Below are 16,800 nucleotides of genomic sequence, written 5' to 3'. Positions count from 1 at the left end.
TTTTTTTTTTTTTAAGCAATCTTACATGTGTTTTGAATAAATCTCTTTGGGAAGAAGGAGGCTTTCATTGTTTTAATATGACATTACACTACAAATCTTGGATCAGCCAATAAAGTATTAATATATCTATTAGTAGACTTCTCTCACTCAGGTCTCCAGGATAAAAATAGCTTTATAAAAAATATTCATTTGAAATCTATGTAGATGGGAATAATGGCCTTGCTATTCCAGATCTCCTTGTAGAGATATATCCAGTGCTATGTTTATCATGCCTACAGGGCACAACTCTTGCAAATATTTTCATACCAATATATCTGCAGACAATTGGAAAAACCTGAATGTACGGATTAGAGAGACTATAAAAAGCCTTGCAGTGTCATCTTGAATCCTGCCTAGAGTGCACCGATCATTTCCCAATTCCAGAGAAACCCATTAAACTGGCATTAGGAAACCCAGTAAACTATTTTAGGACCAAGCAGTCACACTGCTAGCCCTGATTTCTGATCAACAATCCCTTGACACGAGTCAACTCTAAGATAAGATGCCTTCCTTTCCCGAGAACAGTAGTATTCTGTGGTCACCTATTTTCTGTTACAATCAGCTCCTTATTTAAACAGGCTCTATATGCAGGAGGAATACACCAGCTGAGCTTCTGTGTTTCCTTCCAACCTTAATTATTCCACAATTCTATAGTTTGTTCTTTATATCTTTCAGAAATGTGAATTATTATCTGGCGGTCTTCATTCCTGCCTTTGGTCCATGACTGCTTTGCATTACTCTTTACCTCATTTTCGAAAACAGCTTGTGGAACACCAGTAGGATGAAGTGAGATGGTGGAAGGAAAAGAAAACCCATGGAGGAGAGAGTATCAGTGCATCTGTAAAGCTTCACAATTATCTCAGTTTGGTACAACAGGAATGATCTCAGCATTTCTGTAAGATCCTAGCTCAGCTTGTTTTTCATTCTCTGAATTTAGAAATATGAAGAGGATTAGCTGCCATGCTTTCATGTGTGAAAAGAACAAATGATTTTACGTACGTCATAGGCCAGGGAATCAGGGATTGCTGACTGGTAATCAGACAAAACTGTTCTGATATTTTTGCAGAGCAACATCTGCATAATACTCGGTGGCTTTATTTTATAAAGGCTCTTCACTTTAGCTTGTGAAATCAATCAGGGGTTTGAGCTCAAGTCAGCAATTATCAGAGGCAACAAAGGGCAAATAATGACCCTGGGTTTGCTCTGGCAATAGAAAGCAGAAAAGCGCTTCACTGCTTTCAAATTGTCAGGCATCTGGCCATCTAGTTGTTTTTATTCCTGGTACCAAGCAGCTTCAGGTTTTCAGAAGCTCTCCTTTGCATCATTTGGATGGTTGAGAACTGGCTTATTCAGACCGTCCCAATGATCAAAATCTCATATCCCGGGTGAAACTTCTTAACCCACATCTTCCAACTCATCCTAGTTTGGAGAAGCTTTTAGGTCACCATTTCCCTCCCCCCGTCTTTTTTTTTTCCCCTTGGAAGAATACACAGACTACACTCACATCACTGTTTACCCAAGCTAATCAACTGTAAGAGCACACAGGACATATATGACATTTTATTTTTATTCCTTTCTACATGCTTGAGAGTCTTCATGGCCAAGTAGAGCAGTATTTGCATATTTTTACCCATTTTGAAGTACCTATTTTCTCATCATCCAGAAAAGCTATTTTCGCGTCCAGTAATGATATTCAGTGAAATGGCAGGTGATGCAAACTGAGAAACCTTCTCAGTTTACCTAACAGAGATGAGACAAGTAAGTCGACAAAAGACATAAAGCACAGGATGAGAGACCTCATATTCCTGGCTGGTCACTTCACACCAGTGCCAGCTAGCATCCTCACAACACTTTGCAGCCATCTGCTAAGCAGGGAAAACAAGGACAGAAGGGCTGACAAGTGGCAGCCCAGGACAGCCTTCCTCAGTATCCAAGAGATACCACAGATATCAATTCGCTTTGTACTTTGCCAGCATTTGGAATGAAAGCTACCTACTTACAGCTTGTTTAGAGTAACTGCAGCCCACTATGAAGACTTGCAACTTAATCTTTTTGTTTCTTTGTGATAGATTCCGTTTGGAACCTTCTGATTTGGAATGCAGGTCACTCTTCCCTGTGAGAAAATCTACACCTGTATAGGGGAAGGAAAGCGCAAGAAAGCATGGCAAGAACAAGCACTCTTATGTATGGTGCTCTTTTATAACCATCTGTCCTGCTATACGCTGTGAAGGTGACAAAAAGAAAATAGCATATGCTTTACTATTTATTTCAGATCTTCTCCTAAAGTTAATGTGAATGAGTTAGAAAACTACATGTAAGACTCAGAAAATATTACATCTTCAAGAAAAGCAGAACATTTCCCTCCCTATATTTTTTCACAGTTGTTCCACTTAGAAAGGCCACTCACACAGCCATACAGAAAGGTTATTCCCTCCTCCTCCTATGTTTTATTACTGTAGATCTAGAGGCAAGAGTGGAAGGAAGGAGTCTAAAGTCCCTGTTTTGCACTCTCTCTTACTGGCAATATCTGTGCTCTGCCTGGTGTGCTTCACCTACCTGAAAGCAGAGGGAAAGTTGGGAGGGAACACACGAACTTCACAGAGAGGTGAGTCACCTGATATAAACAAGAATGATTCAAGCACAAACATATTCCTGATATTCAGGTTTCTGACTGTGCTCCCCTTCTAAAGGAGAGGTGCCCCATATCTGTTTTTCAGTTCCACCTATCTTCAATTCTTCCAAACAAGGAAACCCCACAACACCTGAACTGAGTGGGAATGCTCCTCTCCGTTCAACAACTCATGAACCAGATGAAACATCAGCTCAGAACAGTGAAGGAGTGAGTAGACACAACACAAACATCCTTTCATGATTTCTCCTTGTCTACATGCATTTCACAAAGCTGGCAAGACACTAACCACTGCATATCTCAGAAGGGACAGAATTAGGTACAGACAGTTCCCTAAAATCAATTGTAATCATGTGGTATTTAAAAGTTATCAGAGTCCAAGTAATCATTCAAAAAGTCTGAAGTAATGTTGAAAGGCTTCTTTAAAATAGTTTCACACACAATATCAATCAGAAAGAAAAAAACCACAAAATCTCAGCTAGAAGGCAGGAAGCTTCCTATTTCTAGGAAGCGAGAGACCTGGTTCTGCCCAGTTCGGTCATTCGGTCATCAGAAGTACCTACAGTAAAATACCAGTGAATCCTATGCAGAACTGTACAAAAGGCCCCAATTTTATAATGCTGAATACAAGTGTTCTTGAACCTATACTCAAAGAAGGAGCCATGTCCTGCCTGCGACCAGCTACGTTCCTGCTCCCCCAACACCCACATCCAGAAGATCTCACCCACCCCACTTCTTTTGTCATGTGAGTTCTTACCTGCATTTGGGACCCAATAACGGTATTATTGCAGGCCAACTCTGTTTTGTTGATTGTGTCTAGCATAGCAGTTTTGCCCACGTATTCTTTATTAGAGTTCAGATGACGCTCCAACAGGTTTTGTACATCAGCGCTGTACTGGTTAGTAAAGGCTTCTTCATACTGATCTGTCCAGAGTCGTATTCGATTCTCCCACCCTTCAGCTGTGTTTTCATCCAAGGCGTGTGCTTCAGAAGGGGAATTCTGCACCAAAGAGCAACAGGTGAATGACTAGCAAACAATGGGAAAAACCTATCCACAGTGCTCTGAGTATATGAATAGACTACAAAAAAGGCATATATACTCCAAGTTAAGAAAGCATTGTTATGATGACACCTTTTTCAGAATCTCCATTCTTCAAAAATATTCTTCAACAGTGCACTCAGGAATCTATAAAGAACTGTGTGTCAGACTAAGGCCTCTTGAGAATGGGTATCTGGCACTGTTACATACAAGAAAATTAAGCCAGCATTTGGCCAGAATTCTTTTTAAGTCACTTTGGAAAAAAATAATTATGCAGATTAAAAAAGCAAAGGAACAGAACACACAAATGCAAGTAAATCTCATGCAAGCTTGTCTTATAGTCAACCCACTCACAGCCAACATAATGCTAGATGATGCTGATTGTATCTCAGTCTTTGCACTGACTGATCCCAAAATACTTCCAAAAAACCTTCTGGCTAAATGGTCACCAAGGTTTCAAGAAACTGAATGTACTGCACAAGATAATACCCAGAATGTTAAAACTGCAAGTCCTAAGCAGTGTAAGGAAGAGAGGGTAAAATCAGGTAATCCATTTATATCATCTTGTAAGGGAGGAGATGAAAAGAAGCTGGTAGAAAAAAAAAAAAAAAAGCTTCATTCTTTACTTGACAATAATTGGAATAATCAATGAATAATATTCCAGAGGTAAAAAACTTAACTGGCTTTTAGGACCAAGACTGTATGACATATTGAAATATCAGTAACCAGAACCACTGAAAAATGATCATTTTCATCATACATACTAAAAGCATAAAAATCGCACATATTTTTACCCTCTCCAGGCACTCGAGTGCTATGGAGACAAGTACGCACCTAGGCAGACACACCACAGAGTCTCCCCATTTCCTCCGAGTCAACTGCTTGGAGTCTCCCCCAGTTACAGTACTGGAATCTGAGGGAACTTCAAGGTAACTTCTGTGTATGTAGGGATATTTAGTTCTAAGTTTCCTTCCTGTACCTTTTTTTTTTGGTCAAATATGCTTTATATTGTATAATCAAACCTATTAGTATTGCCAAAAAAGAGATAAATATACCATTCCATCCACCCCAGGTAAGAGGATGTGGAGAGAAAAAAGGCAACACTGCTAGGGACACCAACACTTAACTTGATGCAATCAAATGATAAGTGACCTCACAAGAGAGCAGCCACAACCAGTTCTGCATCTTAAACACCTCATTCAAAGGTGTCACGAATCAGTCTTATCTCTTGGAACAGGATGATACTAACTTACAGAAGTGATGAGCCATCTGAAGCAAAAGCCAGGTTCAAGGGGTTATTCATGGGATACCCTTTTGAGCAGGCCTGCTTGCAGTGTGTGGAAAGGCTTGGGATTATTTTGACATAGATACCAGTCCAAAATTCCCCAGACAAACAATGAGAGGCACAAAATTAGAGGGTAAAAAACCAACCAAACAACAACAACAAGAGTATTATCACAGATGCTTCTCAGTTCCACTCACCTTCATTCTCAATGACTTTCGTGAGCCCTCTCGAAAAGCCTGCCCCCGGAACAAGGAGAGAGAAGAGAAGAAAGAAGTATTTTATAACCTTTCCTCAGAACTAGTGCTTCAGAATGGCAGATTTTACGCAAGAGATCAACTCTTAACAACAGATGACAAGAAATACAGAAAGACCTACAGAAGAAGCAATGGATATTCATCAGGAGATTCTGCCATGTAAATCCAGCGCAAGTCTTGTCAGCCAAGACTTCTGAGCTGAAAAGTCCTGCTTCATGCTTAGTATAAAATCTCAGAATCAAAAGCCATACTGTTCTGATTGAACTCATTTGCTCTGACAGAAGAAAGGGTCAACAACAGAATCAAACCAGTTCATACACCACAACATACTCATATGTGACGCATGTCCCCATTCTTTTATTTAATCACTGCCTACCAGAACAACTTCAAGGGAACCCTAAACTTGAGGAAAATCAGGTAACACTAGTAGATGATCAGAAAGAACGCATATTTCCATTCCAATTTTTTCAGTCACCAAACCCTCACAAATGTCAGTAAAGTCATCCCTCAGTACATCTTTGTTGCTACCTACATAGTTCTCCACACATACACCATCTCTGTCTCTGAAGAACAGTGCCAAGAAGCACTGCAGCCCAGTATAACGTAATCTGCTAAAAAAGGCCACATTCACTTCATTTTTCATTCCATTCATAGACTGCTTTTTTGGCATAAGCAGACTCCAAGAGCTAATCCTAATAGAGCAGAAGGGAAAATATGAGAGTTCAATCTCTGAACATGAATGGACAGTGTTGGGAAATGAGGGTGGAGTTGGAGTAAGGTAATTCTAAACAGCCACACACTCTAGGAGGTCACAAATAAAAGGAGTCATATTACTACAACAGAAAGAGCAATTCCTGAGAAGACAAAAGCTTGTCTATTGACAAGCTCACAATCTGCTCTCAAAAATATTCCACGTAGCGTGTGATAGGAACTAGAGCAAGCTCGTCTCATTCCACATACCTTGATCTTTTTGGCCTTTGGAGCAGTGCGAGCTTTCTCTGTGCTCCTCTTCCTCTTCTTCGGTTTGGTTCTGCGGACGCGGTTGACAGTCAGCGTGATGCTTGTAGGGGTGTGCTGCGTAGCTGTGTACAGCACTGTAGAGGGAGATAGTTCTTCATCCCAGCTCTCAGTTGCACTGCTGTCCCCACCTACAGAGAGGAGTGCTTCATTAGCAACCTTATAATTCATCCCACAGAGAGCAGCTCAACCTTACAACCACTTCCATCAAGATGACTCAATAGTTCTACACGGTTCTTCCCCATGAAAACTATACCATTCCAGTTTTTCCTCTCAAGTTGAGAACGGGGTTTCTGATACAGAATAGCACTGATGAACATACATTTTAGTTCATAAGATTATCTGATTGCCCCACGAACTAACTGAGGTGAAGAAAAATCCCAGCAGTTGGTAGGAAAAGAACGTTAGCAGGTGTCGATCACAATTAGATGATTACATCAGCCAAAAGACAAAGGTCTTGTAGAAGGAAAGCAAAAGTCACTATTGTCAGAATTACAAACTCATTTACCTGACACGTTGTCCTGCTTCCGGCGGCGGAGTCTGATCACCTTCCCCCTGCTCATTCCTCTGCCAAACGAGAATGCACAATTGAAGCTGGTTTGTAGGAGTAAAGTCACTTGAAATTCAACAGGATGTCACAAGATGCGTGCCCTCAGTGGGGCCCAGGATGATAAGAACATCGATTTAACATCCTCATCTCCACTCCTGGTGCCACCAACACTTGTCAGGCTGACAACGCAAAGGAGGAGGGTCAATACTAGGTAAAGCACTGGAAAGAACGCTCCAGTTAGCAAAAGGAAGTCCGTCCCAAAGCCCAAACAAGAAAAGAGTTTGGCTTGAGAACTCAGCACAAAGAGCAGTCAAGATCTGCACTGCACCAAAGCTTACCTGCACTTCTCACACTTGAGGAGGAAACCATCTTGAGAAACACTGCAGTGGCACCAAGTGGGAATTGATTCTCCTTCTGAGGAGCTCTCACTGTCCCCGGAGTTCTCCTCATCGGGTGAGTGCAAGCCGTTCAGTTCTGCACGAGGTATAATGGTCTGGACAGGAGGAGAGGCTGGTGGCGTTGGAGGAGGAGGGGCTCCATAATTATGATCCTGAAAATGAGTATTGGCAGTACTACTTTTAATGTGAAGATATGATGTCTGGAAACTTCCCAGGTTATTATTGTTTTACACCCGTTGTTAAGTAATCTGAATTCCTCAATCTACCAAGGAGGTAAAGCTCTGAAAGAGGTGAATGGTTTTCTTCATGAATTACATTCATCAGTGAATAAAATTCAGAATCTATACAAGCAACTAAACTATTTCATCATTAACTGTCAATCTGAGATGACATCTGTGGTCAAACACTGGAACATGTTGCCCAGAGATGCCGTGAAGTCTGTTAGTTGAGATGCTCAAACTCTACTGGACGCAGTTCTGGGCAATATGCTCTGCCTGAGCAAGGGCGGGGTTAGGCTACGTGATCTCAAAAGACCCCTTTCAACCTCAAAGATGCTATGACATCCTGTTCAATCCATGTTCAAACCATGTTCCCACTCTTTCTTACTGCTCCTTATTTCTCATAAATTATCAATATGAAAACCTGTGTAGTTTAAACAGCACAAATAATGTACAATGAACCAAAGAGGGCACAGAATTACTGCCAGGAAAATACTTCATATTCATATACAGTCACACTTCATTCAGTTTAAAAAAAATGTCACCTAGAATGCTAATAAAACTTGCTATAACGTATGCAAGTCTTCACAAATAATAAACACAGAAATGCAAAATGTATGGCACAACTCAGCTGTAACTCAGTGTTCCCTCACAAAGAAAGCCAAAACTTCTAAGGCTGAACAGGCAAAGCTATGCAACAAGGAAAAAAGAGCGAAGCAGACAGTAAAGAGCTGGTTCACTGCAGAGAGAGTACTCACTGCGTAAGGCAGCCCGCGATAGCTGTGTTTCTGGGTGGCCCCATAGCCGTGGCTGGAGTACACATTCTTCTCACTGACAGCTGGACTAGCTTCCACAGACTCTGGGCTGCAGAAAGGGCCAGAAGTAAAACCCATCAATAGAACATCATTTTGAGCGCCAGTTATTCACAGCTCTTTTCTATTCACCACATGAATGAGGAAACTTCATGAAATAAAGGTGTATTATGTGCTTCACCAGGCACTATGCGTGCCGAAGTTGTACAGGATGAACCTGCTTTCAACAGAGGGAAGCAGCTCAGTAAGGGCCACCCTGGATAACTCGTCTTACATAAAACCTGCCTCAGTCTGAGAAGTTTAAGAAATAGTAACAATTAAGAAACGTGTAAGAAGCTCTATTTCCTTATAGTTGAGGAAGTTGGGTATAGTTCAGCATTCACATCTGAACTCAGCCAGTTTAGTCTCAAAGGCACTGAATAGTATTGCCATGTTACCTCTGTAACAGCTTACTTCAAACAGCAGCTAAGCAGCTCTCCTTCATCTGCACTTGTTTCTCTCTGATACTAATTGTTAGCAGAGTCCAATGTCCCACAATAATGTCTGCATGAAACCTGCAGCTGTCCTGACAGCATCCACTGGGAGCTGAAGATTACTGCTACAAAGGGGCAACTGAATTCATGACCTGGACAGACAGCAGCCACACTCCAATCAGATACTCCCTGTTCTTTCCATACAGCAAAACGGTGTGCAATGTGCTGAATAAGAAATTTGCTGCTGAGGTACAGTGCACTATTTCACCACATGGTGGTGAAAAAAACTGCTCAAAATGAAAGGTATATCCTTTGCAGAAAGCTGCAGAAACCCTGCTAAGAGAAGGGACAGCTGCAATTCAATGCAGGGAATATTAGATAATGAGGCTATGGACAGAATACCAGCAAGGCAATGCACTGCTTCTTAGGAGCTTCCCCGAAGCAGGAGATGGATATCGGCTAACCTCTGCACAGATCAAAAGCAGCAGAATACAGCAGCATATTACCGAATCATATCAGCAGCTGAATCCTCTTAAAAAATACAGCAGGGAGCTGAGCAAGCAGGAAAGAAAAATGCAGGAAAGGAAAACTTTACCTTGGACTTCTGCCGCTCTGATGAGATCTCGCAGGATTCTCAGTGGGTCTTACGCTGTCAGTGTGAATCAGGCAGTGCTCAGAGACTAATGGCCACTGGCCACGCGTGGGGGAGCGTTTAGGCACCACCCAAGAGCACTAACCCCTGTGCCCTTTGGACTTCCTATTAGCTCTTGAAATCTCTGCAGCACTGAGTCTGCCCCACCCTGCCACTAAACCCGGTACACGCTCTAATGCACTGACTTCCTGGGCTTCTGGCTTATTCTGGAGTCAGGTGGATCTGTCTTTTCAGTAGTAAGGAACAATGATTTATTGAACTGCAGAAACAAGAAGGCCTTTTGCCTACGTAAACCCCGCTTCTGTAGCTCAGGATTTAGATGCACAACACCATAAACTGGGCTGGTTTTTAATACAGCTACTCTCAGCTACGTAGTCAAAAGTGAAGACACAGGTGGTGATATCTCCAAGAAGAGATAGCTCTTAATAAAAGGTAGCATGTAGAACTTGGCACATCATCTAGCCTTGCTGCATCTGCACAACAAGGGTCAGGTTATGCATTTAAAACCATTCATGACTTCATTACACTTTCAGCTGAATATTAGAAGGAAAAGAGCCCGAACAGCAGGTCTGCCCTCTGCCCACGTCACTCATACTGCTAACTGCAGCCAGCCTGGAATATCAACAGCGCTGCCACAGTCATTAGCAATAAAACTTCATGATTGTTGGTGCAACGGTGTCCAGGGGCAACAATGCTGAGGCCCTTGCTGCCTCATCAGGAACCCTCTAAAGAGCTTCAACAACTTCCAATATGCAAAAGTACTCCACAGCCTTATCACCCTCTGAGATCACTGAACACAAACATCTTTCAGCACTTTCACCTCCCCTCTGCATCAGAGGCCAGAGGGGGATGCTAAAGCTCAGCCTTAAGACAGGACCAGCTAGTTTTTCTTTGCCTTCTCTTTTACTTCATAGTGCACATCTGTGAAACTCCTTGTAAGAGACAAGAAGCTCGGTTAGCACAGATATCATGCATTAAATTTGTAGAATTTCAAAGGAGAAGTGGAAGACAGCCTTAGCTTTGAGCAGACTCAGCAAGGGACGCTTTTCAGTAAAGCAGCAGTGAATGCAAAGCCAGAAGAATAAAGCCCTGACATTGCCAGTTTTTAGAAAACAGAGAAAGAAGTCAACTCAGAAATCTTGAAAAGGTTTTTTCAGAGCACTCCAGCCTAGCCCAAAGTTGGACCTACAAATTCTTTACAACCAGTGGGAAAAATGTTTTGCAGAAGGTTTATAGACAGCCTTTTAATATTTAAATATTACAAGGGACACGGATAGGTATATCCCACTCAGTTCTGAAAGCAAGCACATAGCACACCAGTGAACTATTTAGCATTCTCTTCTACTTTAAAATTCCTAGATGTTGAGTCTTTAAAGTGTGGGAGATGCATGGTGACAAGCAGCACTGAACATTAAGTCTTGAAAAGTGAAGGATTAGATATCAACTCCAGATAACAACTTACTACATGCTCAACTCCTCCTTTGGAACAGTCTGCAAAAATACAGACTTTATGGTAGAATGCAGGATCACAAAGAATGCCTAGTGAGGCCAGTGCCAGGACAGATGAGAAAGTGCATTAGCAGTCTCACAGTTAAAACTGCTCTTACAGCTCAAAATTAATAGAAACAGGAGCATTCTGTTCTACAGTGATCAATCTGACATGCAGGTATTTGCACAGCAGGTACCTGTAATTAATGCATGGGAGAAACAGATCTTCAAAAAGCCTTTAAAAAAATGCCACAGAAAAATAGATGCTACAGTCCATACTTCAAAGAAAGATGCAGGAAAACAGGAGCACACAGAATTAACATGGGCCCTTCCTCTTCTCCCCAGCAAAAACAGTGTTCATATGAGTTGACACCGTTCTATGACAAGGGCTTTAAGAAAAGATCACAGTATTTTCAGGATTTGAAACTTTCCTGATTTCTATTAAGGCAGAATCCTGTGACGGGAACCCTCGAGGACTAACCACCAAGCTGCACTTCTTGGAATGTGCTGAGCGATAGAAACAACATACATGAAGGTGTCCACCAGGGCTGATGCTGTTGCACATCTCCAGCCAAGCTCCATGCTGCTTCAGAAATCAGTCATGTAAGCACTGGTGCTGCACCTGAGCTAGCAGAGTCCAATACTGACCTCTCGTAAAAAAGCTTTTGAAAAGTAGCTGGCCTATACATTGCCAACATCAAGCATAGGCACAGCAAATGCACTACTGCCTGTACTTGCACGTAGACCAGCCAAACAGATACAAAAAGCAGGGACGAGTGCCTCATGCTCTCAGAACTCCCCTTATGCCCATGTCATGGGGCAAACGCACCAACTTCCACAGTACCATCTGTGTTACACATTTAGAGTCCATCTCTGCATTCACCTCTCACGCAGCCCGCAGTCACCCTCCCCTGCTCCTCCGTGGGTAACACTCACTCCGATCCTGCAGCCATGTCGGAGTAGGACGTATCTGGTGTGGTGACTCCCAGAGGGATTGCAATGCTCATGACGCCCGTCGGGGATCACGGAGTCCAGAGGGCAGCGACTGGCCGCTCCGAGGGCGGAGAGGAGCCGCAGAGCCTCGGCCAACACGTCACGGACATGGGGAAACCTAATGGGGAGAAACAAAGCATTGCACCTCCATTACAGGCACCAGGTCACCCTGCAAGAGGAGATGCGGCGCATTCTACTGCCTTTCCCTTCTGTCTTCAAAGGCAGGCCACTTCTCTGGGTTACATTTTCCTTTTTCACACACATTCCTAGGAGAAATCTCTTCCTGATATCATGACAGGCACGCAGCGAGCTTCAGACACGGTGTGTAACAGTATCTAAGTGGCAATTCCCTGTTATGCCCCAAAGCGATGATCTCCCATGGAGGTGAGGAGATGAACAAACAGAGCAGGACAGCTCAGAGGCAGCTCAAACCTGGGACAGACAGGTGTCCTTGAGTCTTCAGGAGGACAAGGACAAAAAGGCCCTTTCAGGAGTGCCTCATCTTTTCTTGCGCTTGTGACAGAACTGCGATTTCTGCACTGACACCAGAGAAGAAACTGCTGCTGAAATGCCTGACTCCTGCTTCAATCCAGAGTCACATAAAACTGACTAAAAGTTAAGAAAAAGCTACAAGTTTCACAGTGTTGCAGTACTCTTTCCTTTTACAGGACACAGAACCTCTTTTAAAAATCTTCTTAGTATCGCACAGGTTTCTTTACCCTATTGATCCCTCAACCTTTGCCATGACCATCCCAGCTGGCAGCAGCGCAAGATGTAACGAGGACAAATTCCAGCCCCTGCCTACTTGTGACTCAGCAGGACCGAAGGGTTTCAGGTGTGGTCTCTGGACTTGAGATTCACAGGACACTGTGCCACTCCAGAGGTAAAGGATGAGTTCTGGGTCACATTGCATTGGAAACCCTCCCTCCAACAAACAGCATGCAGTTTCTGTGCAACAGTAACTCCCACTTTTGGGAAAGAGGGGATTGGAGAAACACGAAATACCAAACAAAAAGGTTAGATGAGGCGAATTCCAGTTCAATTGCTTTTGTGTTGACCCAGCAGTACTTGCCCAACAGCCACCAGCACTCAGATCTTGCTGTTTGCTGCTGCTGCTTTCTGTGTACTTTCAACTCTGACAATATAACATTCAAAATGAATTGCTGAGACAAATCTCAAGTGCTGTCCAAGACCACACCACCTTCAGGCTAGATTACAGTGTGGTCTTCATGAAACTTGCTCTGGCAACACCCAAAACATCAGTCTGCACAGAAAACAGGGGCTGAGATCAAAACATTCACCCACCGCACTGGCTGGTTTCCTGTACATGCAGTATCAAACTCCTCCCAACCTCTCTCCCCTAAAATACACAGTTAAGAGAAAAAAAAATGCAGTATGTTCTCGCCAGCACCACTGGAAGTTTTCCTAAAGCTCCGTATCTTAATGTAAATGTGATGAACTTCAGATCACAGCACAAACCTATCTCCTGTGGGATACAACGCTTTTCAAAATCAAATGGAAACAGCAATTTTGATGGCTTAATAGGTATATAGTACTTAACTGGTTTAAAAAACACATTAAAGATATATTTTTCCCAGGCTACACTCCTACCTCCTTAACCAGTCATACCAGTATAAGGACACCTGGTCCTCCCCAGTGCCATCACAACATCTGAGATGAGCATTCACCCACACCACTGCCACAGCTCTGCGGTCCCAGATTTCCACTTGGAACAGGTCACACTCTAAAGGACTCACCATCTTCATGCCAAAATCACAAACAACTGCCTTGGCTAAATGTAAATATACGCTATTCCATTATTTCAGGTAACATTCTGTATCGACAGAAAGGACTGCAATAAATCTGAGCTGGCCAAGCGAAGGTTAGGTAACACCTGCTCTAACAGTAAATTTAATTTTCGAAACTGTTTAGGATGCAACAGCAGAAGCATTGCATTGGCTCACTTCCACAAACACTGCCCTCCATGTTACAAATCAAACAGACACAGAAAATTTACTGCTGGAAACTTTTCTCATTACTGGCACTGCGGAAGGGCTGCTGTTGAAAAATCTATGGTCATCTAACATGAACGTTAAGTGATTCAGTTACCACGTTGAGAAGGTCTTCTTTCCAAACATCACGTCACCTGGTGACACCCAAGTACGAGAGCAGTCCACCTGAATCCCAGCAAGCACTGCCTGTTCTTCCCAGCACACCTACAAACCTCATGTCAATGGCAGATACAGAAGGGCAAGCACCTTCAGTGCAAACAGAATCAGATCAAGGCTTTTTGCCAGTTTAAGACATTTAGCTCAAAAAAATGCATCAAATTCCCAGAAGTTCAGACATGCTGTTCCATGAAGACACCTACACAGAGGCAGAACAGGCAGATCTATAAGTCATTTAACTCCTATTTCTTCTGCTTTACCTGAACTGTGCCTCAGTCTACCAAAGCAAATGCTTAGCTCTGCTCGGAGCACTAGCCGGGTTCACTAAGCAGGGAGGGAAGATGATCCCAGTTTCAAAAAAAAGCAAAAGCAAAAGCACTGTCAGGAGCATTTACCATTACTGGAGTACCATGCATCACCCGAGAGCTGCCTGACAGAGGGAGGCTGCAACCCATCCGTCCTGCAGGGTCTGACAGGACTCAGTCCTCACGTATAATAATCAAAGTAATGGGCAACACAAGTATCCATGACTAGTTACGTATATATACACTACGATTATCAGGTTACTGGCAAATTCAGTACAATGGTTAAAGATTTATCATCATTTTCTTAAGATTCTCACCTTTTATATTTTGCTATCAACGTGCAAAAAGAAATGCTCCTATGCATAAGTTTATTTCAGAGTTCAGCCTATTCTCTGGGATTTGGAGAACCATAATGAAGCACTAACGTGCACCAAACACTTCAGAATTGTTGGATGTGCCAAAATGCAACAGCCCAGGGAGGCCGGAGCCCATTCGCTGTGCTGCAGAAGACCTGAGTCAAGGGAAAAGGTAAGACCACTGCCTTTAGCTCACAGGTGGCTCCCAACAGCATTTAGAACCCACAGGCTAACGCATCAGTCAGGCTGTTCCATAGAACATAGGAAATCGTACCGAGAATTCCCACCATACTTAAAGCAGCTTCCAATGCTTCACTTAGGTATCTCAACATGTGTCTACAAATACACCTACTTAGCTAAAGTCAGTGTGATAAAGCAGTTCAGCTCAGGTCACGTCAGCTACATTTAAAACTGAGGTACAAGCAAGCTAAATTGATTTTGATACAACTCAGTAAGAAGCTGGAAACTAAAAATATTTTTATTTAAATCACTTAAACCAGGTTTAAGATACTGTATGGCAATTTTCATCCATCCATGGGATTCCATCAGTTTATCTGGCTCAGAAAACATCGGTATTAGTTAACCTCATCTGCAAACTACACCCTAAGGGACTGCTGATGATGACAGTGAACAACTGAAAAAATTAAACTATCAAAGAAATTACAAAATGCATAGTCAAGTGCTCTCAGCAGCTGACCTGGGGCCAGGGAGATTCCTCAGGAAAGCAGAATGAATAACCTCAAAACTTTGTTGCTGAAGCAGCAGTCGAGAAGTTATGCAAAACCTCTTTGTTCTGCAGACAAAGAAAAAAAATAGTTTGTGCTTTTCTTTTGGAATCATTGATGGCTTCAAGTTATATGATAAGAAATAGAAGAAAAATGTAGTAAGAGATAAAGGATCAGTAGGCAAGACTTCGCTTCCAGAAATACCTTCTGCATGACAAGCCAACTGCATTCCTTACAGCCCAGTGCACTGAGGTGGAGGTGTCAGACCAGGTTTGTTTGGGTTTTCACAGAACACCTCCCTGCCATCGTAAAACGCTACTGGAAAGTTTAATTTATGCTGATTTGAAAGTGGTTAAAGAGTCACACAGAAGGATAATTCTATTAACAAACGTGTACCAAATTAGAAAGGCGGAAGCAAATTACAGAGTAGCAGCAACCTGCGGTGACCAAACAATGTGAAGGTGGATTTACACAAGATGGCAGGCAGACACCAGGCACCTGCCTGTGCCCCACACTGGTGGGCACAGACCTGTCTGCCTTTGCACAGAGGTGATGTTCTAAAAGAACAACCTCAGCGCAGAGGGAGAAGGGCCATCGCAGCAGAGAACTTGACAGCAAAGTCCTCCTGACTTTAAGGGCTGTAAAATGAGCAAGTCTTTTGTTTTAAGAAAACTTCACCAGAAGATGCATTGGAAATCTAGCAGACTCCATGAAATGCTAGAACCTCAAAAATGTTAATAATCAAAATAAAACTGAAAAAAATATATTGTGTGGTAACAGTGAAGAAGTTAAAAAAACCTCAAGAGGCAGAAGAAATATTTCATGGCATTTCTGTGATTAAAACAGTGAATAACATTGGCTGCACCCCATGACATACCAAGTCATTGCTGAAGATGACAAACTCTTCAAATACTGAAATGTTTTCAAAAATGAATTCAAGATGAACCCCTGAAAATACTTTTATTTTCTATTCTTCCCTTAGAGGAAACAGCAATACATGATGAAAAGAAAGTATATTATACATAAAACCTCACAGAAATTATATAGAAAACGGGAAAAAATCTCTTTCAGTTCTACAAATATCTCATTTGGGCCAGCATCAGGGGAAGAGCACTATGACAAGAGGAACACGGCCTAATTGCTGTGCTGGTTCCATAGTCTGAGGTTGTGCTCTCTCTTCCCACGGGGTAAAGCAGAACAGGCAAACGTCTGTGTATCACAGAAAAATAACAAAATGCAAACAGAACAGATCAGAATTGATATTTTGCATGTAAGGGCTTGACAAGTAACCTCCAGTGAATCCAGCTGTGGCAGTGACTACTGTGACTGTCTCCTCTAAGCCTTTGCCAAAACGGCTGGCAGGAAGGAAATGCCGCCATGTCTCATTGAGCACCACTGG

General features: G+C 42.6%; 1 protein-coding gene across 6 annotated transcripts in view; it reads right to left on the bottom strand.

Annotated features, from left to right (window-relative positions):
• SETD5 (SET domain containing 5) overlaps positions 1-11,965 on the bottom strand; it is a 39,074-nt gene extending 27,109 nt beyond the window's left edge. For 4 of the 6 annotated variants that reach the window (XR_004161318.1, XR_004161319.1, XR_004161320.1 and 1 more), the window contains exons 1-7: positions 11,791-11,965; positions 8,188-8,293; positions 7,152-7,363; positions 6,772-6,830; positions 6,207-6,394; positions 5,190-5,228; positions 3,426-3,668 (exon numbers count right to left, since the gene is read on the bottom strand). Coding sequence is in view for 3 of the 6 variants with exons in the window: in XM_010718578.2 (XP_010716880.1) it covers positions 3,426-3,668; positions 5,190-5,228; positions 6,207-6,394; positions 6,772-6,830; positions 7,152-7,363; positions 8,188-8,293; positions 11,791-11,861 (918 nt within the window). In the remaining 3 variants the exon portion in view is untranslated. Of the gene's footprint in view, positions 1-3,425; positions 3,669-5,189; positions 5,229-6,206; positions 6,395-6,771; positions 6,831-7,151; positions 7,364-8,187; positions 8,294-9,309; positions 9,428-11,790 lie in introns of those variants that run through there. The other 2 variants (XM_010718579.3, XM_019620145.2) reach the window with 2 other exon arrangements.
• Positions 11,966-16,800: the final 4,835 nt, after the last annotated feature.

The sequence above is a fragment of the Meleagris gallopavo genome, chromosome 14, assembly GCF_000146605.3.
Source record: "Meleagris gallopavo isolate NT-WF06-2002-E0010 breed Aviagen turkey brand Nicholas breeding stock chromosome 14, Turkey_5.1, whole genome shotgun sequence".
In the NCBI taxonomy this organism is placed as follows: Eukaryota; Metazoa; Chordata; class Aves; order Galliformes; family Phasianidae; genus Meleagris; species Meleagris gallopavo.
The sequence above is the reverse complement of the archived record's forward strand: the minus strand, read 5'-3'. Positions and strand labels throughout refer to the sequence as shown.